The sequence below is a fragment of the Odontesthes bonariensis genome, chromosome 22 (assembly GCF_027942865.1).
Source record: "Odontesthes bonariensis isolate fOdoBon6 chromosome 22, fOdoBon6.hap1, whole genome shotgun sequence".
NCBI lineage: Eukaryota > Metazoa > Chordata > Actinopteri > Atheriniformes > Atherinopsidae > Odontesthes > Odontesthes bonariensis.
In genome coordinates, this window is record NC_134527.1 from 4177546 (window position 1) to 4202870 (window position 25325).

Sequence of the window (25325 nt, forward strand, 5' to 3'; positions counted from 1 at the left end):
TAACTCGTTATCTCGAGAAAACCATCAAAAAAAAGTTTACGTCCGCTCTGGGCTTCTGTAATCATAGTATGTGAAACTATGCAATCTTATTTTTGTCAGGTCCTGCACTGCAAAAAGTGAAATCTAAGTAAAAAGAAATATCTTAGATCAAAGGGACATATGCTTATTTTTTGTCCGATAAGATAGTTCTTCTTAGGAAGCAGTTTTTATGTTAGACTGTTTCACTTGTTTTAAGTGTTTCTGTCCTTAATTAATCTAAATAAGATATTTACAGCTTGTTACTGAGATTTTATGACCTGTTTTGAGTAAGTACATGCTTGAAGCTAGAATATTAACAGTTTCCAAGCTGGTTTCAAGAAATATAAGGCCTAGTGCATACCACTATGTCAAGATAATGGCTCTAGCATTTACTTAATTCAAGAATATTTTTCAATATATTGAGAAAATAGGCCACGTGTATTTAATTAGAATCAAGAAAAATGTGCTTGTTATTAGTTAAAATACACTAATTCTAAGGTATTTGTGGGTTAATTGAGATTAGATATTTTTACTTGTTTTGAAAAATCTTGACAAGCCACATTTTCTTGTTCCATTGGCAGATAATTTTGCTTTTTTTTAAGCAAAATACACCTAATTTTTGTACTTTTTTTCTTGTTTTTGAAAGCTGGCTTTTTGCAGTGTGTAACATATTACCCAACCTTGTCTTTTGACATCATTACTGTCTTTAGAGATGTTTTGTAACCCTCTCGAGCATGACAACAAATTCACGTGCATTGTACAGCTGTACATGCACATGGTTCAGACAGAGGTTTGTTTTTACAGCAGTTACAAAATGGCTGTAAAATGGCTCGGGGTACAACTCTTTACTTTATTCCATGTGCTGGTCTGACTCGCCCGTATATCATCTTGCCACCAGATGACGCTGCTCACCCTGTTTACTTTGACTCTGTGTAAAAGTTAGCATCAGGAACATCAGTTTTTAGCTGCTTTGTGCAGTAGCAGGAATGCACGACTCATCACCAGCTAGCTCCCCTGGCTCTCACAGCCCTCCCATCGGCGAACATGGCAGCTCTTCCAGTCTCTCAGGTCTCACTTGGCCTTGTTTTTAATGTTTTCTCCATCTAACATGCGCTAACTTCTCCTGTAGATTGAGCTAGCTTCTGATTTAATCGGTTCCCCACATTACAAATTCCAAGCAGAAATCCCCAGCCTCAGCATTAATGGCTTATTCAGCTCATCATGCACATATCTTGCAACTCATAAAAACCATCTCATGCACATGTTACAAGGTTGAATACTTAAACATAAGTGGATGTGGACTATGAAATCTGAAACTTTGAATATTTGGCTGTCCTTCATTATAAAAAATGCATTGTTTCTAACCATCAGAGGATAGATGCTCCTGGAACAGAAGTAAAGACACCCACTGTGCACTGCAACATCTCTGCTCTGCACCCGTGCATTGTGCTCTGCATCTTTTTGCATGACCACAAACATTCTGGGAAATCTGCAAATGCAAATCCATTAATGAAAAGCTGGTAATCAGAAGTGCTCACCTTAAAGGGATAGTTCGCCTCTTTTGACATGAAGCTACACAGTGAAGCATGGTGGTGGGAGTGTGATGCAACGGGGGTATGTCTGAGTAACAGGTGCAATAGTCAGAGCTCAGGGAAGGACCATATTTAGCAAAATGCAGATACTACAAATGATACAGACCAGACGAAACTGGACAGACTTAGGGACACATTTATGACTGCTCTTGAGTTGTTAAAGTCCAGACTTTAATTCCTTGTGTTTACTTGTGTCTCCTAAAAGAGAAAGGGTCTTAATAATGACAGAAATCACTGGTTAAAAAAGTACAATTAGCTAATAGTTAATCACATCGGATGTTTATCAATATGTCTTATACCATTTATATACATATATATGTGTGTTAATATGAATATATACACTGTTCAGTTTGAAAACAGATTAAAAATGAGACAAAACACTCGATGCGTTTCTTTATATATTCTTAACATATATTTCTGTAAAAAACCATATATTTACATTTTTTACAGTCATGCTTTTATACAGTACGTACAAGATTTACATATAAATATAGAAACATTTTACTGGATCAATTTCAGTGCTTTACAAATTGTATTTGCAGAATTTTGCAGCTGACAACAACACACACACACACACACACACACACACACACACACACACACACACACACACACACACACACAAAAACAAGCATTTTGTTCACGCTCAGTTCCATGTTTACAATATTTTTTCTCACCTTTCAAGGTGTCAGAACACTGTTGATTTAACTGAAGCATTAATCCCAGTTACAATTTTTGGACTTTGCACCTAAACAGCAAAGCCTGCTAAATGCGAGAAGATAAGCCTGAATATTCATTCATTCATGCTTTTGGCTGTTGAGGTTCACGGTATCTGCATCTATTTAAGGTGACACATTGAGGTGTCATTTGGCTTTTCAAGGAGCTGGATTGGAATCAACATGAGGCACGTAATCAGGACTCTGTTCCTGAACCCCCACCGACATCTGGTTACGTTGTGTATTTTAAATAGTATGCTAAATAATACACTTTTTATTCCAGAGCCATAATAGGTTTATAAATCTATAAATCACGAGACTGTTACCATTAATAAATATCTGTGTATTGTGGAAAAAGAATATAAAATGTCTCTTTTATAGGTACAGTTATGATATATGATGCTATGTCTGTTTTACACACAAATAAAGACTGACAAGTGTGTTCCTGAACTGCGGAAATAGGATTTAAGCTATCCTGTAGCAGCACAGCGCCCCCCCCCGTGGACAAAATACATTACATGCATTATAATTATAAGCAGGGGCGTCTGTAGCTTGAGCAAACATTCGGGGCTGTAGCCCAGACATGAAAATAATGAAAAAAAATTAAAAAAGGGGGTGTTAATTAAAAAAGCCTTGTTGGCTTTTAATCAACAGGACAATTATAGCGAAATATTCTTTTACATTCATCATGACATATCAAATTGCTTTCTTTTTCCTTTTAAATTGGCATTAGGAAAACAAAACAACTTCCCCTTAAATATATGTCTATATATATCGGCATAAAATAAAAGACTCAATAAACACAAGTTCCAAAATATCACACCATTAACAACCTCAGTTCACTCTCATAGACTTTTATATCACCACAACTTTCTTTAGCACACCGAGAAACAACAGAAAAATAGCCTCAGAGCAGCTAAAAAGACAAGTTTCTCACCGTTTCTCTCTGTATTTCAAAGTACGTCGATATCGGAGCTTGCAGCGGCTCTACAGGTGACAGGTGAGTGTTAGCCTGTTAGCCACAGAGCTAGCAGCGGCTCTACAGATGACAGGTGAGTGTTAGCCTGTTAGCCACAGAGCTAGCAGCGGCTCTACAGATGACAGGTGAGTGTTAGCCTGTTAGCCACAGAGCTTGCAGCGGCTCTACAGGTGACAGGTGAGTGTTAGCCTGTTAGCCACAGAGCTTGCAGCGGCTCTACAGGTGACAGGTGAGTGTTAGCCTGTTAGCCACAGAGCTTGCAGCGGCTCTACAGGTAACAGGTGAGTGTTAGCCTGTTAGCCACAGAGCTAGCAGCGGCTCTACAGATGACAGGTGAGTGTTAGCCTGTTAGCCACAGAGCTTGCAGCGGCTCTACAGGTAACAGGTGAGTGTTAGCCTGTTAGACACAGAGCTAGCATTAGCATGGACGACGGTAAGCGTTAACAAGCCTTTATTTTGATAACTGACTCGTCTTACCGACGTACTTGTCTCCGGACTTCCAATCGGTATGTGCTCTGACTTTCTTTCTGTGTAACTCGGGATTTTTCTCCTTTTTCTGTCCTTTTCACAAGTAGCTGCGCTTTACTTCTCTGGTTAAGGTCAGAAAATAACGTAAAAATCGCGCGCCTGCAGTTCACCTCCGAGCTGAGAGGCTGAACGTGGCCTGCGTAGCCCCTGATTGGCTGTTGAGGCACTCCCCACGTGGGGTCATACGAACTGTGCGGTGCATTCAAATGCAACAGGAACATTAAACTTTACCGATGCAAACATAAAATAAATACTCTCCCGCTTCTTTTATTGGTCTCTATGTCAGTCCAGAGAGATTCGGGGCTGAACCCCGGAGATTCGGGGCTTGACCAGGTCTCTCGACGCCCCTGATTATAAGGATTGCACACAAGGTAAAAATAGAAGTCCAGTTTGCCTCATAAAGAAAGAACGCCCAGCCCTTTTTGAATGAGAATCCTCTGCTTTGGTGTTAGCTGCCCGTTTATGAGCTCATGTGTCCAGTGTGTTCGAGAAGGGCTTCTGCAGGCAGAGCGAGCCGTGCTGAGGAAGAGGATGGCCGTAGTAGTGTTCGATCAGAGATGGCAGGTTAGGGAAGGTCACTCCACTTTCCACAAATATGCAGTCATCCTGTTGAGAAGCCAACAGCGAACAGGTTATTTATGAATATAAATGCGGAAATGGAGTCAAGATACAAGATAGATGAGTAGGTTTCTCACCTCCTCAAACAGTCTGTAGTTTCTGGCTTTGTTTATGCTGACGTCCCACACCACCAGCACCTGGAGGACACAAAACAGTCGTTTTATTCAGATTTACTCAATGTGTTCAATACTTATTATTAGGGCTGGGCAACGATTAAAGTGTTTAATCTAATTTATCACATGATTTCCCTGATTAATCACGATTAATCGCATTTGTACGCAAAATCCAAAAATGAATCCAAAAGTAGTGTATAGCTTTTAGCATTTAGCTTTATTTTAAATGTGCTGCCATATGAATGAAAGTGCCATAACATTTGTTGTGCAAACACACTTTTAACATCAGCATCTTTCTGTAGTTTTTATGTAGAAGCCTCGCTCCACTGTCTGTTTCCTTGAATGACTTGCTGCTATCAGTTGTGTGTTTTGCCTTTAAGTGATATTTTAGACTGGAACTACTACGCTGAGAAGACAATTCAACTTGGCTGTAAATGCAGGAGTTTTTATCTTATTTTAATTTGAAATACGTGCTTTTATGTTGAAACCAATAAAACAGGAAGTAGCGCCGGTTAGCACCTGTAGCGGTGATGTTACCTGCTAGTTTATCTTTATTTCATTACTCCATGCTTCGTGGTGTTTGCTGTAACTGTGTGAATGTGATGCATTCAACAGACTTTTACAATAATAAAACCTGCGTTAATGCGCGATAAAATATTTATCGGCGTTAAATAATTAACAAGTTAACGCGATAATAACGAGTTAACTCAACCAGCCCTAGTTATTAAGGTTCAAATGTTGGTTTTAGATCTTTTTGAGAAGTGGAGAGAAATAAGGAAGATGAAAACAGAAGAGACATAACAGTGAGAGACAGATGGCTGCATTGGGCGATAGGGGAAAGCGTGGGACTTTCCCCCCAAGGCAAGCTGCCTGTATACACTATATTTCTCCATTACGTCTCATTTTTAGTTGGAGTTTGGTTAGATTGGGTGCTGGAAAGGATCATTTTATTTTAACTGCTTTATTGAAATGCTGCACATGTGTTACAACATGCAGCCAATGCTATTTTGTTATGATGTTATCTGGATTGTGATAGATTGTAGACACTTTGATGATAGAAATCTGTGCATACAGCCACTCTGTGTAAGTTTAAGCTCTATTTAGGCAAACAAATGTTGACTTTAGATGGCTAATGTTTTCACTTTGACAACTTGCTGAGGTTTGTTTGTGTTGAAAGTACTGTACTGTGCAAACATTTTGAGCCACACCTCATTTCTTTAGTTTAGAGATAAACTGAAATGTGAATTCATTATAAAAGGCTAAAATAGAGTTTGAACAATACATCTGGTCTGAGCTCCTTTATTCTCCAACACAGCCTGAACCCTCTCAGACGCGCTGTCTGTCCTTTCTTTAAGGAGTCTTCAGGAATAGTTCTCCAGACATCCCAAAGCTCTTCTTTGGATGCTGAGATGTGCAAAGTTTTCAGCTAAAAGCTCCTTGAGCAAAAATACTATTTCATGTCTGTCAAACTGTGTTATCTTTGGCCTTTTTTTTGTAAATGGAACCAAAAGAAATGGGAACAAAGGACGTGTCTTTGCAACAGGCTGCTAGCAAGCCTAAAGCGTTTATTCATAAGTCAGACTTAAGCAGATTCTCTTTGAAAATGGTGAAGAACAAGGACTGGGCTTATGGGTGAAAATGCAGCCGATGTCAATGAGAAACTTTGGAAATCCTTCAGAGAACCTGGAGAACTCCTGCTCAAAATACTATAATATAGACAAGAAAGTCCGCTTCCTTGGAGGAGACATACGAGGGATGGACCACGTCTTTTCAACAGTACTGTATATAGTATCATATGTGTGACTTTACTCTTGATATTTTACATTCATACATGTATTTGGCAAACCAAAGTGTAATGGATAAACTTGGGGACGGCGCTACATTAAAATTTGGAAGATTATTTTTTAAGTACTGTACCAAAATTCATTGCGATTTTCTCCGTAAAAGATTCCAGTCCATCATGGTTTGGTCTCATGATGGGCTGGGATTTGAGTCACAACTACAGCATGTGTACACACAGATCTAGTTATAAGAGGAATTATTCTACTGTTATGTATTGACCAGGCAGATTTCATTTTTTTTCACCTTTGATGTTTTGGTTCCTGAGTTTCTGATGCCATACAGCCCGTCCTGTGGAGCAACGGGACCCTCTTTGAATAACCTGTGAGGACAAACATCACCACAGGTTACAGTTTACGTGAATAAACACAGTTTCTGGTGGCTGTAATGATGTAACAAGTGATGAAATACTTCATATTAGTAAGCCTGAAGAAAAAAAAGAAATCTTTTCCCCACTAGAGGGCAGAAACGCTCCACAGAGCAGCACTGCTGGTTGTTGCTAAGGGAACGTTTCAGCTCTCAGATCTATTTTAAAAGTAAGTGTGTGTGAGTCGCACTTTTCTACAAAGCTGGTTTCAGTTGAGTCGATGAACACGGAGTCTGGCAGCTGCACCTGCAAAAAAAGAACAAACTGGATAAACATTTTGTAAACAAGTTATAAATGCAAATTGGGGTCGGCCGAGACAGAATTTATCATTTAACCCGGTTAATACAACTTCATGAAGAATAAAACCGTAGTTTACGTGGCTTTGGAAAAGATGGAGGAGTTCTTAAAGGGATAGTTCGCCTCTTTTGACATGAAGCTGTATGACATACCATATTAGCAACATAATTTATGAACATGTTCTTACCCCCTGCTGCGTCCTGTGAGCAGAGTTCCAGCCGAGTTTTGGTGTTGATGAAGGTAGTCCGGTCAGTTGGCTGGGGTTTAAAAAATAAAGTGTTTTGCTTCTCAGAACAATATGCGTTCAACAGAGTAATACATTTGCATCACAAAGTCGTTCTCCAGGAAAAAGTCAGACCTCACAATCCCTTGGCCCTATTTTCTCTCCCTTCGTATCACTGCCTGCTGTGCAGACCGAGCAGCAAACACCGTAACAGGCGCGGCTATCGCTAGGTGGCTGAAGCATTGATATGGAGGGAGGCAAAAATAGGGCCAAGAGATTGTGAGGTCTGACTTTTTCCTGGAGAACGATTTTGTGATGCAAATGTATTACTCTTTTGAACGCATATTGTTTTGAGAAGCAAAACGCTTTATTTTCGGGACCCTAGCAAACTAGCCGAACTACTTTCGTCAACGCCAAAACGAGGCTGGAACTCTGCTCACAGGACGCAGCAGGGGGTAAGAAGATGTTCATAAATGATGTTGCTGATATGGGATGTCATACAGCTTCATGTCAAAGGAGGCGAACTGTCCCTTTAACATTCAGTCAAGATGAAAGCTGATTGGCGTTTTCCAGATCTATACGTACATTCTTGTAGTCGTCGTCAGAATCGTCTCCTTCTCCGCCGCCGTGTTTGGCCAAGTCCCGTTTCCTCCGGTACTCGGGGGGGCTCTCGTCTCCCAGTGAGCGGAAGCTCTGGCCGTCCGGAGATGCTCTTCTGACAGAAAACATTTCTTAGAGAGGCGGCCTCAGACAGATGCAGCTTTTCTAACTGCCTCTCCACTTCTGTTTTGTGTTAAAAAAGACGGCTAAATCTAACTTGGTTATTCTGAGTTGAGCTTACTGAAGAGGTGCCGCTGGCTTGGACTTGACTGAAGGCAGGGGAGGTTTGGCTGTTGGTGGAGGTGGTCTGGGCGTCCCCGGCTTACAGTGCAGTCCACTCTTAAGTAGCGGAGAGACCGGAGGCTTGCCAGGCAAAGGCGCCTGGCTGAAGAGCGCAGCGGGCCCTTCGATGTGCGTAGATTGTGGAGGCGGTATACTTGGCTTGCTGCGATGGCAGTTCCTTCCCAGCGACTGGCTCTCTCCGACATTAAGGGCGCTGTGGACCGGACCATTCAGAGCCAACCGGGTCTCTAACTCGTTACAGATGGGCAGAGTGGCAGGATAGTGGATCGACACCCCTGAATGAGGCTTCCAGACTTTCTTTTCGTTCCCAGGCCCCCCAACGGTGGTTTTCCTGCACTGAGGAGATCTCTGAGGGGGAGGAGGTGTGGGAGACAGAGGATTCTGCCGGTGGGGGGCAAAAGGTAGCGGAGGAGGTGGACCTTTTGCAACATCCTTCTGGAAGAAGGAAGTGGAGACAGAAAGCGAGGGCTTTTTGGGGAGTGGGCTGGTGGGGTTTCTGTTCAGTGGTGGGAGGGGCGGAGGAAGGCCTTTAGGGAAGCCTAGAGTGGAGTCCGGATGGAGCGGGAACACTGCCGGCACCGGGGGAGGAGGGTAGGAGGGGGGCGGTCCTGTGGGTCGACCTGCAGAGGTACAAAAACGACAGTCAAGTTCAAGTTTCAAGTTTTCAAGTTTATTTATTTAACAAAGGGACAGCATATATTACTAGCATTTAAAACAAAATGCAAAATATTAGGGGTGTGCAAAATAATCGTCATGACAATGCATCGCGATTCTAATTTTCGCGATCTACTGCATCGATTCTTGACGCCAAGTATCAATTTTTTTTATTTTTTTTTAAATTTTTTTAAAAATGTTTTTTGGGGGGGTTATGCCTTTAATGATAGGACACATGCAATTGATGCATTTCGCTGCAAGGGACAATTGCAATATATATCTATATCTATATATATAGATATAGATATATATAGATATATATCTATATCTATACATATATTTTAAGCCTATGCCCTTTTTTTTTGTCTGTAGTGATCATCCCTATTTTGTTATTTTAAGTTTTATAAATCCTATGCACTTTTTGTGATGAGTGTGTCCTGTAATAGTAATATTTGTGTCCAGTAATATTTGTTTTAATGGCAATACCTCCAAAAGTATGTTCAGTGAAAATATCGCAATGCATCGTGATAGTATCGCATCGTGGCATGTGAATCGTGATTCGAATCGAATTGTGACTTCTTTGCCAATACCCACCCCTACAAAATATACAAGATTGTAGCCATTAGGCTAATTTCCATCTTTAGTCCCTTGACAGGTTTGATGTTCCTTAAAAAAGAAATAAAAAACAAGTGTTGCACACAATTGTAAAATGAAAAAGTCAAAGATATCTCACTCATTTTAAAATAAATAATACAAAATACAAATACAAAGTTCAATACAACAATAAGTTAAGAACAACTGCCAGTACCAACTATATCGAATTATGTTGACAGTATTGTTTATCCAGTAGCCATGATTTTACCTGTTTACTAAATGAATTTAATGTTGGCAATTCTCTAATTGTGCTGGGAATTATGTTCCAGGTGTGAGAGGCTCTGTGGGAGAATACAGCCTGACTAAATGGGACAGAGCAATCACCCCTGGAACTGGCTCTGGTTACCCTGTTTGTGCTTTTTGTAATAAATTTCTGTAGAGGAGGAGGGGCCAGGCCATGAAGAAGTTTGTAAAGTAAAATTGAATCATTATATTTAACTTAGTTATCCCAGTCCAACAGTCTATGTTTTTTCAGTATTTTACAGTGATGGTATATTTTGCGCTTTCTATCTAAAGTCAGTCAGAAAATCCGAATGGTTTGTTGCTTTTAGGCTAACACTCTTCACAGGTTCATTTAGTTTTATTTGACTTACTTATGCTGCAATATGTGCAATACAGTCATACAACAATCGGATTGCAATGGAACTTTTTACTCTAACTTTTACTATTTCTATTTTCTTGTATATTATTTAGATATCTTTATACTGTGTGCCTTATATCCTTTATGTATCCAAAGCCAAGAGCTCCTGAATTAAGTTTAATTATGCCTGCATAGTGACAATAAAGATTCTTGATTCAATCTGCCTACCTGTAAGTCGCTTTGGATAAAAGCGTCTGCCAAATGCATAAACATAAACATAAACACATCACCTGTAGATGTTGGCGAGCAGTCACTGTCTGGCTTCAGATAGTCTTCTTCGTCGTCGTCGTCGTCATCCTCAACGACGTAATCTTCACACAAAAAGAGGAAGCGTTATAAAGAAGTCTCACACATCACCCATTCCCGTAAGTCGTGTGAAAATGCTAAGGTTATATATACCTCAGATTAACAAGGAAAGATGACATATTACAGTGTCACTGTTTACTGAACATAAACTAGGGCAAAGTACAGAACAGTATGGCCAACAACTCATCTATAAAATCAGAATTTTTGCTGGTCTGGAGCATTCAGGTGTGTGTTAGCACAATGCCAAGGAGGAAAGACATCAGCAATGATCTCAGAGCAGCAACTGTTGCTGCCCATCAGGCTGGGTTATAAGAGAGATTATTTACAAGTGGAAAACATTTAAGACAGTTGCCTGGACAACTCCCAGGAGTTCACCCCAAGGTCAGACTGTGCAACGTTCAGAGGAACGCCAAAAAACCCAAGAGCTACATCTAAGACTCTACAGGCCTCAGTTAGCATGTTAAATGTTTAAGTTCATGGCAGCACAGCTAGAAAAAGACTGAACAAGTATGGTTTGTTTGAAAGGGTACGTATTATGTCCTGATACATAAAATCCTGAGACATGACTGTATACTTCTGTAGCTATCATCAAGGTCTTACCATCTTCTGTGTTATCAACAGCATGTTTGATATCCATGGTCCTCTCAATCGTGCCATAGAAGCTGTCTGCATCTGAATCTGAGTCACTGTAGCGATAAAGAAAAGGTAGCATTAGTCCAGTAGCCTGATATGCACATATCCTGAATTTTAGGTAAAATTTTCTTCATGCAGCTTCCTGAAAATGCTAAGAAGTTAGCTAGCGAGCTATCTTGCTAGCTAGATAAAAAAATTAAAAACAAAGAAAATTGAAAGTTTTTCCTGAATTTTAGGTGTAATTTTCTTCATGCAGCTTTCTGGAAATGTTAATAAGTTAGCTAGCAAGCTATCTTGCTAGCTAGCTAAAAAAGAAAATTGAAATTGAAAGTTTTTCCTGAATTTTAGATAGAATTTTCTCCATGCAGCTTCCTGGAAATGCTAATAAGTTAGCTAGCAAGCTATCTTGCTAGCTAGCTAAAAAAGGAAGAAAAAAAGACCAATGTCACTCTTGTCACACTTTTTTAGGCATAAACTAGCATTTTTAATCAAGTTTTCTGTCATATTTGCCGTGAATGACACGATTATGGTCACTAACTTAGATTTTTTCACTATCGTGTCATTACTGATTTACTATATCAGTCACACTGTTAGCCAGAAGCTAAAACCTGCCTCCAGAATCATGTTTCATGTCATACTACAGGTAATATGTGAATGAAAAAACGGCACCAGGCTGTTACAACCTGTAAGATTGTTTGCTGTTGTCTCACTCAATTGTTAAAGGTCAGTGGGATCACTCTGGACTCACTTAATTAGAGTTATACCAAATGCATATTCCTTTTCAGTATGTGAATTTGTAAACTGTTCAATTGTCGTGTTTTCTCGGTTATAACGACTGAGCTGCAGTTTATTTTCTAAGGACACTCAGAGCGAAACATCCCCTGATAAACTATGATTGTGTGAGTTTACCTGGGAAGGTGGGACTCTTTTCTGTCATTATAGTGATCTATCTCCCTTCGCAGGTACCGCATCCATTTCTGAAAGACAGCAATCAAAATATAAAACACACTTAAATAACCCTGTTTTTTATATGAACCAGCATTGAATTAATTACAGTGTGATATTTCAATTACAAATAGACTTTGGTGAGGACTAAATGTAATTTTGTTATATATTTCTGTGTATATAAAGCCAGTGCTGTTCTCACCCTCCTCTCGTCCTCGCTGGCTGCAGAAAATAACCACGTTCTGTGTTTCTTGCTGAAGTGGACGATCTTAAAAGGAAAAACATTACTGGATGTTGTCTCCTCTGCGGCTCTCATCACTCTGAGGAAATAGATAAATTCAGGAGTTATGCTCTGAAGTATTTCTACTCATTAGTATATATAGACCTTTCCATTCTACCAATGGGTCATATGGGAAAATCTGCTTTACAAAGCAGGTTATTCCATCTACCAATTCTGTTTGGGAACCACACAATCGATTGGCCTTTACAGGGAACCATTTCCACAAATCAGTCAAGTAGGTTTAGGTTATTTGGTTTCCGGGTTTAGGACACACCGACTTATGCCGGCACTGTCGTCGCGATCCTTATCCACATCTGACTGACACTTGGTTCATGGTGGGAACAATCTTTAGGTTCTAACTAGGGCTGGGCAACGATTACAATTTTTTATCTAATTAATCACATGATTTCCCTGATTAATCACGATTAATCGCATTTGTACGCAAAATCCAAAAATGAATCCAGAAGTAGCGTATAGCTTTTAGCATTTAGCTTTATTTTAAATGTGCTGCCATATGAATGAAAGTGCCATAACATTTGTTGTGCAAACACACTTTTAACATCAGCATCTTTCTGTAGTTTTTATGTAGAAGCCTCGCTCCACTGTCTGTTTCCTTGAATGACTTGCTGCTATCAGTTGTGTGTTTTGCCTTTAAGTGATATTTTAGACTGGAACTACTACGCTGAGAATACAATTCAACTCGGCAGTGTTTACAGATGACTTTGGTTCTGTCGACTCCGCCGTCTGGAAGAACTTTAAAATGAAAATGGCCGAGTAAAAGTTCCGTACCCTTCTCCATGTTTGGTGGATCCGCCGATTACTTTCTTTTCCTGTTCCGCAGCAGACGGCAACAGACTTTTACAAAATAAAAGCCTGTGAGCAACAGACTTTTACAATAATAAAATAAATAATAAAACAGGGGTGGTCCGTGGCGTAGTGGGTTGAGCAGACGCCCCATGTACAGAGGCTATAGTCGAGTCCAGCATCGGACGGCCCTGTACTGCATGTCGTTCCCCTTCTCTCTGCCCCCTGCTTCCTGTCTTTCTGAACTTTCCGATCCATTAAAGGCACAAAAGCCAAGCCCAAATATATATTTTTTAAAATAAAAAATAAAAAAATAAAATAAAACCTACGTTAATGCGCAATAAGATATTTATCGGCGTTAAATAATTAACAAGTTAACTCGCCCAGTCCTAGTTCTAAGCAACTTTTGGGTCAAAATGGCTCAAAATTCACATGTGAACCAAAGTGGTTATTTCCTGGTCTCAGAGAGCTAAAAAGATATTTAACCCGACTTTTACACCCAATAATCAAAGAGCCCAAAAGTAGAGAGCACCCTCAAGATTGGGATCCTCTGGGACATGAAGCACATCTTGGGTGAGTCAGAGGTCAACAAGGAAAAAACCCTCTGCATAACCACAATGATGGAGGTAAAAATCCACAATGGTGCCATTCCAAGTACACCAGGGCTAGTTAGCTAAGCTAACTATTTGAATACAAAAGCGAAGCAGAGTGAGTCTCATGTCTGAGGAAATTACACGTTTATTGACATAAAAAAAACATCAAAAACCATGTTTCTTTCGTCAGAATTAAGTTAAAACAACCCTGCAAAGGGCTCAACTCCAGAGCCCACTCGAACGCCAATGCACCTGCAATCCTCGGCTCTGTCAGACACGAGCCCGAAGCTTCCGATTTCAAATGTACGAGAAGCGAGTTAAAAAAAACAACGTTACAGACTGAAGACTTTTGGCAGCTGATGCATTTATACTGACCTGTTGTAGCCATTTAGAGAGAACGCCCCCTGCGGTGCAGGAGAGGTACTGCTCTTAAAGTAGTACACACACCCTTTGTGGATGATGATGTACCTCAACGGCCCTGAAACACAGAACATATATATCAACATCATTTTAACCCATTGAATGGCTTCCAGTCAGTCACAGAATAGATTTTAAAAGCCTGCTGATGGTTTACAATCTGTGATCTGTTCAGAGAATATAAAGCCAGCAGAGCTCTGAGATCCAAGGACTCAGGTCAGCTGGTCCAGTCCAGAGTCCAGACTAAACATGGAGAAGCAGCATTTAGCTGTTCTGCTGCAAACAAGTGGAACAAACTGCCAGTGGAGATTAAACTTTCACCAAATGGAGACGTTTTTAAATCCAAGTTAAAGACATTTCTGTTCTCATGTGTCTATGCATGAAATATCTTTTAACTTATCTGGACTGTTGCCTGTTTTTAAATTCATTTAAATTATTTTATTTGTTTCTCTTTATATTCTTTTATGTATTTTTAATGCTTCTTACACTCCCTGCTGCAATGCTTTTATTTTATGTGAAGCACTTTGAATTGTTTGTACATGAAATGTGCTATATAAATAAATTTGATTTGAATGCTTGATATAGAATCACTAAAAACACAGTTATATAACTAAATATGAGAATAATGATCTTTTTTTTATCTCCATTCGTCAGCAATCTTTTCACGATGCACTCACATTTCATGAGGCTGAACTGGCTCCCTCCCTTCTTGTGCAGGTACCCTGCCGTGGAAACTCCTCCTGGCATGGTGAGGAGGTTCTGAGCCCCGATGGCTCGCATCGGCACTGGCCAGCACACCTCTGGAGACGACATGGTTCTGTAGGAGCAGAGCGGAGAGAAATAAAAGTGAAGATGTGACAATAATAGCCTTTCTCTGTTCGATGTGGTGCTCCGTAATACCCCCGACAGTCCGATGGCATGAGAAACATGGCATTTCCCACCTTTTCTAAAGTCTTTTCTTCTCTTAATCAGCCCTGCTCAGGTGCCGCCTACCTCCGGTTGAGCCTCTTGTGAATGCTCTGAACAGCCGGGCTCTCCCTCAGCAGGCTGACCGTGGAGGACAACACCGTCGAAGCTAAAGCCGGCAGGAGGTCCATGACAGGCTGGACTTTCTGTTCTTTCTGCCCTCTCTGGGTTCACTGCTGCACCTCATCTAATCCAAACCCAGACCGAATCTCTTTCCAGTGTCTTTTGAAGCCTCTCTCTCTGGCTGCTTTGGTTGATTTTTATCTCTCTCTCGCTCTCCCACACACATAAACACAGTCAAACTGAGATAGTGGGCTACACGTACACACTGATTCATGCACGAATGCACATTCAGTTCAGACAGGAAATGTACAACATCCTGAGCCCTTTTGCAGGAGTTTAGGGCTAAGATTCAAACTGTGTGTTTGTGTGTGCGCGCATGCAAAAGAGAGTAAAAGTAAACACCCCCTAATGAAGGTCTTCATCATCTAACGTACTTTTATGCAACTTCCAGCTTATCAGCAACATCTATTGACCTCAGACCAAGAGAGGGCGTGTGTCTCTGTGTGTGTCTGAAGTACCAAAATACCACCTTTTTCACAGAAATAAAAATCCATATAATAATTAGGGCTGGGCAAGTTAACTCGTTATTGTCGCGTTAATGTATTTATTATTTGACGCCGATAAATATCGCGCATTAACGCATACAAATGAAAAAAAAATGAAAAAAAATTTGGGGGATGCTTTTAGTGGATAGGAAAGTTCAGAGAGACAGGAAGCAGTAGGCAGAGAGAGGGGGAACGACATGCAGCACAGGGCCATCAGATGCGGAACTCGAACCAGGGCCAGCTGCAGCGAGGACTATAGCCTCTGTACATGGGGCGCCTGCTCAGCCCACTACGCCACGGACCACCCCTGTTTTATTATTTATTTTATTTTGTAAAAGTCTGTTGCTCACAGGCTTTTATTTTGTAAAAGTCTGTTGCTGTCTGCTGTGGAACAGGAAAAGAAAGTAATCGGCGGATCCACCAAACATGGAGAAGGGTACGGAACTTTTACTCGGCCATTTTCATGTTAAAGTTCTTCCAGACGGCGGAGTCGACAGAACCAAAGTCATCTGTAAACACTGCCAAGTTGAATTGTCTTCTCAGCGTAGTAGTTCCAGTCTAAAATATCACTTAAAGGCAAAACACACAACTGATAGCAGCAAGTCATTCAAGGAAACAGACAGTGGAGCGAGGCTTCTACATAAAAACTACAGAAAGATGCTGATGTTAAAAGTGTGTTTGCACAACAAATGTTATGGCACTTTCATTCATATGGCAGCACATTTAAAATAAAGCTAAATGCTAAAAGCTATACACTACTTTTGAATTCATTTTTGGATTCTGCGTACAAATGCGATTAATCGTGATTAATCAGGGAAATCATGTGATTAATTAGATTATTTTAATCGTTGCCCAGCCCTAATAATAAATAATTTACTCCTATCACTGACATATATTGTGTACTAATACAGCTAAAAGCCTGATTAAGCTGCTCTCGTTCACACATTTGATTGGTCCATTGAGACTACACATGACTTTGTGGTCACTATTTCGAGCGTATACTGAAACAGGTGCTCGGCTCTGATAAAACCCTAATGTAACAGCAGCCTTATCTGACAAAAAAAAACCCATCCACATGAGTTAAAAACAGCATCTGTGCTGTGATCTCAACTAACGTCACTACAGCTGCTGCTGAAATGGACAAATAAGGAGAAGGGAGACACAACCAGCATCCAGAAACCGTGTAAATTCCTTCAGGAATAGTGAAACCTTACATTGTCCAAGTTTTATCATTGAATTATGTCACTACTGAGTTAACAGGAACTTACATTATGATGAAACTGTGTGTTTATTAAGGAAGTCTATTACAATCCTGAGACTGCTGACTGGTTTTTGTGCCTTTCTTGCAGGTAAGAAACCTGTTTACATCACAAGGTTAGCAATAGTCAACTCTTATTATGCTGCAACGTCAGTTTGTCTTTTTTACTGCGTAAGAAAATGTGTGTGTGGTGTAAAAGTGTTTAAAAAGTGTGAATTGTCTGTGTCTTAAAGGGACAGTTCGCCTCTTTTGACATGAAGCTGTATGACATCCCATATGAGCAATATCATTTATGAACATTTTCTTACCCCCTGCTGCGTCCTGTGAGCCGAGTTCTAGCCTCGTTTTGGCGTTTACGAAAGTAGTTCCGGCTAGTTGGCTATGTTAAGGTGTCCACTGCTCGGTCTACACCGTGAAACAGGCGCGGCTGTTGGCAGGCGGCAGCACGCAGTGATACGAAGGGAGAGAAAATAGTGCCAAGCGATTGTGAGGTCTGACTTTTTCCTGGAGAACCATTTTGTGATGCAAATGTATTACTCTTTTGAACGCATATTGTTCTGAGAAGCAAAACGCTTTATTTTTTAAACCCCAGCCAACTAGCCGGAACTACTTTCGTCAACACCAAAACGAGGCTGGAACTCTGCTCACAGGACGCAGCAGGGGGTAAGAAGATGTTCATAAATGATATTGCTCATATGGGATGTCATACAGCTTCATGTCAAAAGAGGCGAACTATCCCTTTAAAGCTTAAAAGCTCAGTGCATGAGATTTAAGAGCTCTTACCTCACAACTGGTTAGGAGAAGCTACAATGTAGCAGGTTGCTAAATGATATTTTTCTAGCCAAGATAAACTAGGCACCGTGTCTAAACAGTGAAATCATTATTTTAGGTTCTCATTTAATTGTGAATAATATCAGCTAATACAGCCACACCTACATTTACTCCTTTTTCAAATTCTTCTCTTGGTAAAAATAAAAACTGAGAACATTTTAAATAAATCTCTCCAGTCATTTAAAGGCTATTACAGATAATTTTGATATGAGAGATAGTAGCCTACAGCTGACCAGCATCACGATCCATCCACAACTTCTGATGGAATTCAACAAGGTTCAAACTATGCTGGCAAAAAGTTCAACATTATGTCACTCGGCAAGAATTTCACATGAAGATGGAGAGCGGGAGCTTGAGCCATAGGAGTCTGGACACAGAGGGGGGAGTGGGAACAGGCAGTTGATAAAAGATGGTGATTTACTGCTGTCTGCAACAGTAAATCACCAGGGTGGAGCTGTGGCCTGTTGGTGACCCGAGGACTTCAAGAGGGAATCCAAAGACTATCGCGAGGTCTGTTCTCTCACTACTCCATGATTACAGATAAGCAGCCGACACAGACACAAACGCACAGATAAACTTATATATACGGCTCTGCAGCAACCTAATCTGAGTCACCGACTGCTTATCATCCACATGAGGATTTCCTGAAGTCTTCGTCCACACCAGCAGACGCAGAGCCGGCGAGCAATACTGAAATAACACGATGCCGTTGTCACTGTGTGCTCAGCAGTTTCATGTTTTTCATAGGAAGTGCGCTACAGTTGTCCACTGACAGAGGAGAAGATGGGCATGGAGTGAGGCTGGGGGATTCCCACTAAGCTAGAACGTTCATGATTAGCTCATATGTTAGCAGGAAGCTAACGTTAGCGGTCACAACTTTCAGTGTTTAAATTCAGGACTCAAACTTTTCAGCTGCTTCCAATCAAGAAAGTTGCAAACTCAAAGACCAGAACAAACATTTTCTGTGTTATTTCGTTTCTACCTGCCTGTTCCCAGCTCTGTTAGTTGTTGCATGTTTGAATACACTCACTGGAACAGATTTGACTTTTTCTTGCTTTTTTGTATTGTAGTTCTCGAGGTCACTGCTTAAATTTTACGCAAAAACCTTTTTAAAGGAAAGTTAAAACTAAAAATTCTCTAAAAAACCTCTTTTAAATGAATATAAAACAGTCACACTTGTAGTTTTTTTCACAACAGCAACCAAATTGTCTCAGATTTGATACAAACACATGTTTAATTGTCTCAATAAAACTATTAAAATGGGTTATTTATAATGAAGCTATTGTTGTACATTAATCTCTAGCTTTAAAAAATTCTTTCTTGGTAAGGAAGATTCCTGTGTGCTGTTTTAGTTCAGCTCTTTCATTACTCCATGAATAACACAACCTAAAATATTTAATCACAGAGCCTTGATCGGCCCTTTTCTTTTTCTTTTTCCAGCTTTCTAACTTTACTTGAAAGGAACGTGTGTTCGAGCTTTGAATCCGTTCACCTAGCCTCTTGTTTTTTTTCTCCTCTTTTAAATCTCTCCATCCTGTACCCCGCTGATGTTTGTGAGCCAGAGATGCTAATCAGAGAACTTCTGTTTGATAGGAAGGGAGGCACAGCGGCTGCACACATACCAGACGCATTCAAACATATTTCCTCTCAGCTCTCACACACACACAAAACACACACAAATGCAATAATGTCTGAGCTAAAACTGTGATTTCAAGTGAATTCAATTTCTGATTCCAATCAGAAACTGAGTTGATCGGTATCATCAGATTAGAGGAAACCTCATCAAGACGACTGATAGCTGATGGAGTGGGAATGCTAAAACCAGCATGGTTATCTAAATAAATAAGTAAAAAAGGCAATTAATATAGCTTTATTTAGGAATCTCTTAGACAACCTCTAAATTACCTTCCTTTTAATTCTAAAAAAAACCCTCTGTGTATGCTCTGTGTATTTAAATGGATGGGTGTGACCCTCATGGGAGTTTCAATTTCCCAAAATGGAGGATTAAGCATAATAATTTTTAAAAATAGGACAGAACGCACAAATCTTCCTCTTTAAAAGGTTAAAAAGTCAAGTGCAAGATGGCAAGAGAAGGCAAAAACCATGACAAAAACATTAAAGAATAAATAAATAAAACGCTTATCTGTTGCAAAGAAAAAGGAAGAGCAGCAGACTGACCACCGTTTGTGGATAATTAAAACTGAAACTAGTGCAGCTGTGAGGTGGAAAACCCCCGATGAATCATGTCTCAGGACTGTATTTCTGTTAAATGACCTCATTACAGCACAACTGTTGCAAGTTTAGTCACAAAGCTGAGTGGTGTGTTAAACTGTTTGGTTTGCAATGCATGCAGTACATGGCCGTTTTTATTTTTTTTCAATTATTTATTTTATTATTGTAAAAGTCTGTCACTCACAGGCTTTTATTTTGTAAAAGTCTGCTGCTGTCTGCTGTGGAACAGGAAAAGAAAGTAATCGGCGGATCCACCAAACATGGAGAAGGGTACGGAACTTTTACTCGGCCATTTTCATTTTAAAGTTCTTCCAGACGGCGGAGTCCACAGAACCAAAGTCATCTGTAAACACTGCCAAGTTGAATTGTCTTCTCAGCGTAGTAGTTCCAGTCTAAAATATCACTTAAAGGCAAAACACACAACTGATAGCAGCAAGTCATTCAAGGAAACAGACAGTGGAGCGAGGCTTCTACATAAAAACTACAGAAAGATGCTGATGTTAAAAGTGTGTTTGCACAACAAATGTTATGGCACTTTCATTCATATGGCAGCACATTTAAAATAAAACTAAATGCTAAAAGCTATACACTACTTTTGGATTTTTGGATTTTGCGTACAAATGCGATTAATCGTGATTAATCAGGGAAATCATGTGATTAATTAGATTAAACACTTTAATCGTTGCCCAGCCCTATAATAAATACATGAGGCTTGTTTCAGAGGCACCTGCTTTGTGTGCTTTTGGAAATCAAGCTGCAGAGCATCAAAACAAAAATCTGCTGTAGATTCCCACATCTAACCGAAGTCTTCAGTATCTGCAACATCACGGCGCAGATTTCCACAGCTGCCAGGTGTCGGCTTCAGAAGAGCAGAATGTGGCGAACCGTATGAATAATATGCATGTTTTAGTCTTAATCACGAAGCCCCCGCTGTTTCCTTCACAACTCTCACAAGTGCACAACGCAAAAGTCAAAGGTGAACCGCAGACCCCGCTGCAGCAGATCGTCCACGAAACAGACTCAGCCTGCACCTGCAGCTCACTTCCTGTCCCCCGTCCTCCAGCCACAATGGCCTGAAACCTTTTCCTTTCTCACATTGTTTTTTAATTGCAATTCTTTTACTTCATTGTGCAGGTCTGAACGCACGAAATGAAACTGAGCATGAGGAGGGACGGACATCAGGCTTCCTTTTCAACTTCAGTCCACTTGTCCAGATCAGAATCTTTAATCTGATGTTGTGGTCGAAGCTCAGTTTCTCTAAGACTGTCCCTGTTTTTACAGACGTCTTATTGTCCAGAGTGAGTTGCTCTTTCCAATTGATGTTATGAACATGTAGCCGGTTTACGACCTTTAGAACATGGCCAGAGTCTAAAATACATGTGACCGAAAGAAAATTGGTCCAGGCTGGTTTTCACATCTTATCTTCAAAGCACACATTAAAGGGATAGTTCACCTGTTTTGACATGAAGCTGTATGAGATCCCATACTAGCAATATCATTTATGAACATTTTCTTACCCCCGAAAGTAGTTCCGGCTAGTTGGCTGGGGTTTAAAAAATAAAGCGTTTTGCTTCTCAAAACAATATGCGTTCAAAAGAGTAATACATTTGCATCACAAAATCGTTCTCCAGGAAAAAGTCAGACCTCACAATCGCTTGGTGCTATTTTCTCTCCCTTCGTATCACTGCCTGCTGCCGACAGCCGCGTCTGTTACGGTATTTGCTGCTCAGTCTGCACTTCAGTCTGCACAGCAGGCAGTGATACGAAGGGAGAGAAAATAGGGCCAAGCGATTGTGAGGTCTGACTTTTTCCTGGAGAATGATTTTGTGATGTAAATGTATTACTCTGTTGAACGCATATTGTTTTAAGAAGCAAAACGCTTTATTTTTAAACCCCAGCCAACTAGCCGGAACTACTTTCATCAACACCAAAACGAGGCTGGAACTCGGCTCACAGGACGCAGCAGGGGGTAAGAAGATGTTCATAAATGATGTTGCTGATATGGGATGCCATACAGCTTCATGTCAAAAGAGGCGAAATGTCCCTTTAAGGGTTTTTACAACATTAAAACACTCGAAGCTGCAACAGAAAAAAAAGTGTGCTGGAGTTTCATACAGAAAGACTGCACATCAACCCTGTGAAAAATAGCCGGAGATAAATTTGGCGAGATTATTTCAGAGCACAAATGATTCATTCGAAATACAAAAACAGAACAGAAACAGAAAGTTAACTTTTACACACACACACACACACACACTCACACCTGCAGCAGTGGACCCACAGAAAGCAGGAACAATAAAACCGGGTCCTCTTTCTCTACCTGCGTCTCCAACGCATCATCACTTCCTGTGTCCAAATATGGCAGAAGCACTCAACAGGAACTGCCCTGTCGTCAGGCTCCCATAACAACGGCCTGAGGAAGGATTCCTCTCAGACTAAACACACGTAGCTGTAGCTGCATATCCCGTCTAAAATAAAGATAAAAACGCACTGATGGAGAGGTAAGAAGAGGTGCAGCGAGGCTGTGAGACAGGAAGAGAAGGCTTTGAGATTTGTCTCTCTGACTACAGGCCCAATCCCCTCTTACTCCCCCCGAAACTGGGGTTGAAAACGAGCGCACATTTCCTGTAAACTCCTCTTTGTCTCTAATGCAAACCCTGCAGAGGAATTACCGTGGCAACAACTGCCAGCTGACGTGACTTGGGCAGATTCATCATCTCTGCCGGAAAATACGGTGGGTTTGTTTTTCTGAGAAAAGCCAACGATTCACTGGACACCATTTGCCTCCAATACCTGTCATACCCAATTTAAACGATTTAAATCTAAACTCTGTAGCCTTTGTATGTACTTTACTAACAGTAACTTCGCTTCTGAGGTTCTTGCACTTAGAGTTTAACCGTTGTGTGAAAAACAAGATATTATTTGGTGATTTTAGAAGTAATATTTCACTTTTTGACCCATTCAATTCAATTCAAAATGTATTTATATAGCAAATTAAAACAACCTCAGCTGACCAAAGTGCTTCACAATAGCAACTGCATCACATGTTAAGAGAGTCATCAATAAAATAGTAATAAGAATAACTTCATAACAGATAAAAAATAAAATTTGAGATAAAATTAGCAATAAAATAACAATAACAGTAGCTAGCCAAGGTAAACTCCATTTCAGCTAGTGGAAGGCCAGGGAAAAGGATGTTTTCAGTCTGGATTTGAACTGAAGACTAAAGACTGAGAGCAGCTCAATTAAGTAAGACGGGCCCATGGAGTTTAAACACTTAAAAACAATCAATAAAACCTTAAATTTCACCCGAAAGCCGGCAGGGAGCCATTGAAGGCCTATAACAACAACACTGCAGCCCTGGGGAGTGTTCTTATCACTCTGTGGTCCAAAGCAGCTCCACCTTTACCAGCTGTTTACCCATTAATGCATCATCAACACAACGCAACATTAATTACACTCACAGGGGACATTTACTGTGGAATGAATCCAGTATGCACTTTACATTTAGCTGCTGTTACTCACTAACTGAATGAAGGACTTGGGTGGGATTAATTGCAAAATGAGGCTTTACCCTTAGGGCGTCATATATCTGAATAACAAAGAGTGCAGATAACTGAGCCATAAATGCTGAAAGAAGCTCAGATCTGGGTAGCCACTGGCAGAAATGTGTACATGTGAGTAGGTGATGTGGTTGATTTCCGCCACCCACTGTAAGGTGTCACCTGTCATTCATTACATGGCGGTTGAACCCTCGTGAAGCCACAGATTCAAAGAGTGAATCACAAGTTAGTGACCTGCATCAAAGGTAAAAAACTAAGCCTGATAACTGAGTCGATGCTGTGATGTTAGGAGTAATGATTTGGCCAATCACGATGTCTGACATCCATGTTTTTGTCCTTTATTTTGCCATTAATGCCAGGGAATACATCTCACTGCTGACCTCTCAGCCCTTGATCCTCACCTTCGGCATCTGGATGCTGCTTTCATGTCGTAAAAGTATCTTAAAATTGGATGTGACCCACAGAAAAACCCACTTTTATGTATTTTACAGCCTCTATGACCGAGCCGGACCTCACTGAGTGCAGCTGGAATATTACTTTCTTCTCTCTGGTGTTTGTGCTGTCTTGCTTCAGCACTTATAGAACGTTATCAACGGTGCTTTTTCCAATCAGGAAACGATTGTAAGAGTTATTTTTTAACTTACTTACACTGCAGCATAGGTGTTGCTTTCTATCCTGCTGGGATTAGTCGGATTTAATGTCTGTTCCCAGACTAATTTCACCTGATAAAAGGTGAAAAAACTCTATTTGACATGTCTATAGAAATGTTTACGTCTGACAAACAGGGCTGAACTCTTCCCGGCTCGCAGCCCGACATATTCCACAACAGTTTATAACCATTCTAGGACATCAGCAACATTTCCAACGTGAATAAAGACAAAAAGTAACCAGTTTAGAGATTTTTCCCCCCCAAATATCTACTCTTTGAATGCTCTAATGAACAGCCAACACTAACCAATCCGAATGATGTAAACCGAGTGGTTGCACAGCACACCTGCCATTCAAGGCGACACCCAGGCTGACCAATAGAATCATTCAATTCCAAATATCCGGCACCAGATAAACCCAAAAGACCAACAATGAGATGTTCCTTCGATCGCTCGAGGAAGTCTGAGGATTTATCTCCAAACCAGGGCCTGCAGGAAGTCTTTTGGGAACACATCCATCAAGGAAGAAAGCGATGAAAACAGGAAGATGAAGTAAATGACACCGGCTGTGCCAGGCTCAGGAGAGACAAAAACAGCAAGAACTTACATGAATTCCCTCTGTTCCCGAATACACATCCTGGTGCTGAGCTTTGAACTCTGCGAAAAGGACTTTTTCTTCCTCATCGAAGGAGCGGACATGCCGGCGGACTCGACTGCAGCAGCACGGTGCAACGTACCACCATAATTTTCAATCTCGAAGAGGAACGCAAACAGGACCAGAGACGGAGATGCAGCTTAAAATTAAAAGACACATGTAGCCATAAGGCGAGCTGGTAGAAGTCTCAGCAGGGTCGCTTAGGAAGTCTGCTGGAGCTCTGAACCCCTGATACTCTGCCAGACGTTTCCTGAAGGGGGTTCCTCCTCCCGGCCTGGCTTCTGATTGGCGGGCCGTCTTTGCCATGTTCCTTCCTGCTTCCTCAGAGGCTGCACACGATTGGCTGAGGGACGCAGCCCACGCACACACACTTCACACTCTCGGACACACATTACCTGAGAAAGACGGGACTTTCCATCTCATCAGACTGGAACAATAAAGTGGTC

General features: G+C 40.8%; 1 protein-coding gene across 5 annotated transcripts in view; it reads right to left on the reverse strand.

The window, feature by feature from the left end:
- Window positions 1-1990: 1990 nt before the first annotated feature.
- sh3bp2 (SH3-domain binding protein 2) overlaps window positions 1991-25325 on the reverse strand; it is a 29374-nt gene continuing 6039 nt past the window's right edge. The window contains exons 1-13 of one of the 5 annotated variants that reach the window (XM_075456006.1): window positions 24832-25078; window positions 14797-14936; window positions 14078-14180; window positions 12228-12345; window positions 11990-12057; window positions 11048-11133; window positions 10372-10452; window positions 8132-8813; window positions 7876-8005; window positions 6961-7016; window positions 6650-6725; window positions 4529-4588; window positions 1991-4439 (exon numbers count right to left, since the gene is read on the reverse strand). In XM_075456006.1, coding sequence (XP_075312121.1) covers window positions 4302-4439; window positions 4529-4588; window positions 6650-6725; window positions 6961-7016; window positions 7876-8005; window positions 8132-8813; window positions 10372-10452; window positions 11048-11133; window positions 11990-12057; window positions 12228-12345; window positions 14078-14180; window positions 14797-14936; window positions 24832-24923 — 1830 coding nt within the window. In that variant the 5' untranslated portion in view covers window positions 24924-25078 and the 3' untranslated portion in view covers window positions 1991-4301. Of the gene's footprint in view, window positions 4440-4528; window positions 4589-6649; window positions 6726-6960; window positions 7017-7875; window positions 8006-8131; window positions 8814-10371; window positions 10453-11047; window positions 11134-11989; window positions 12058-12227; window positions 12346-14077; window positions 14181-14796; window positions 14937-15060; window positions 15460-24831; window positions 25079-25325 lie in introns of those variants that run through there. The other 4 variants (XM_075456005.1, XM_075456004.1, XM_075456007.1 and 1 more) reach the window with 4 other exon arrangements.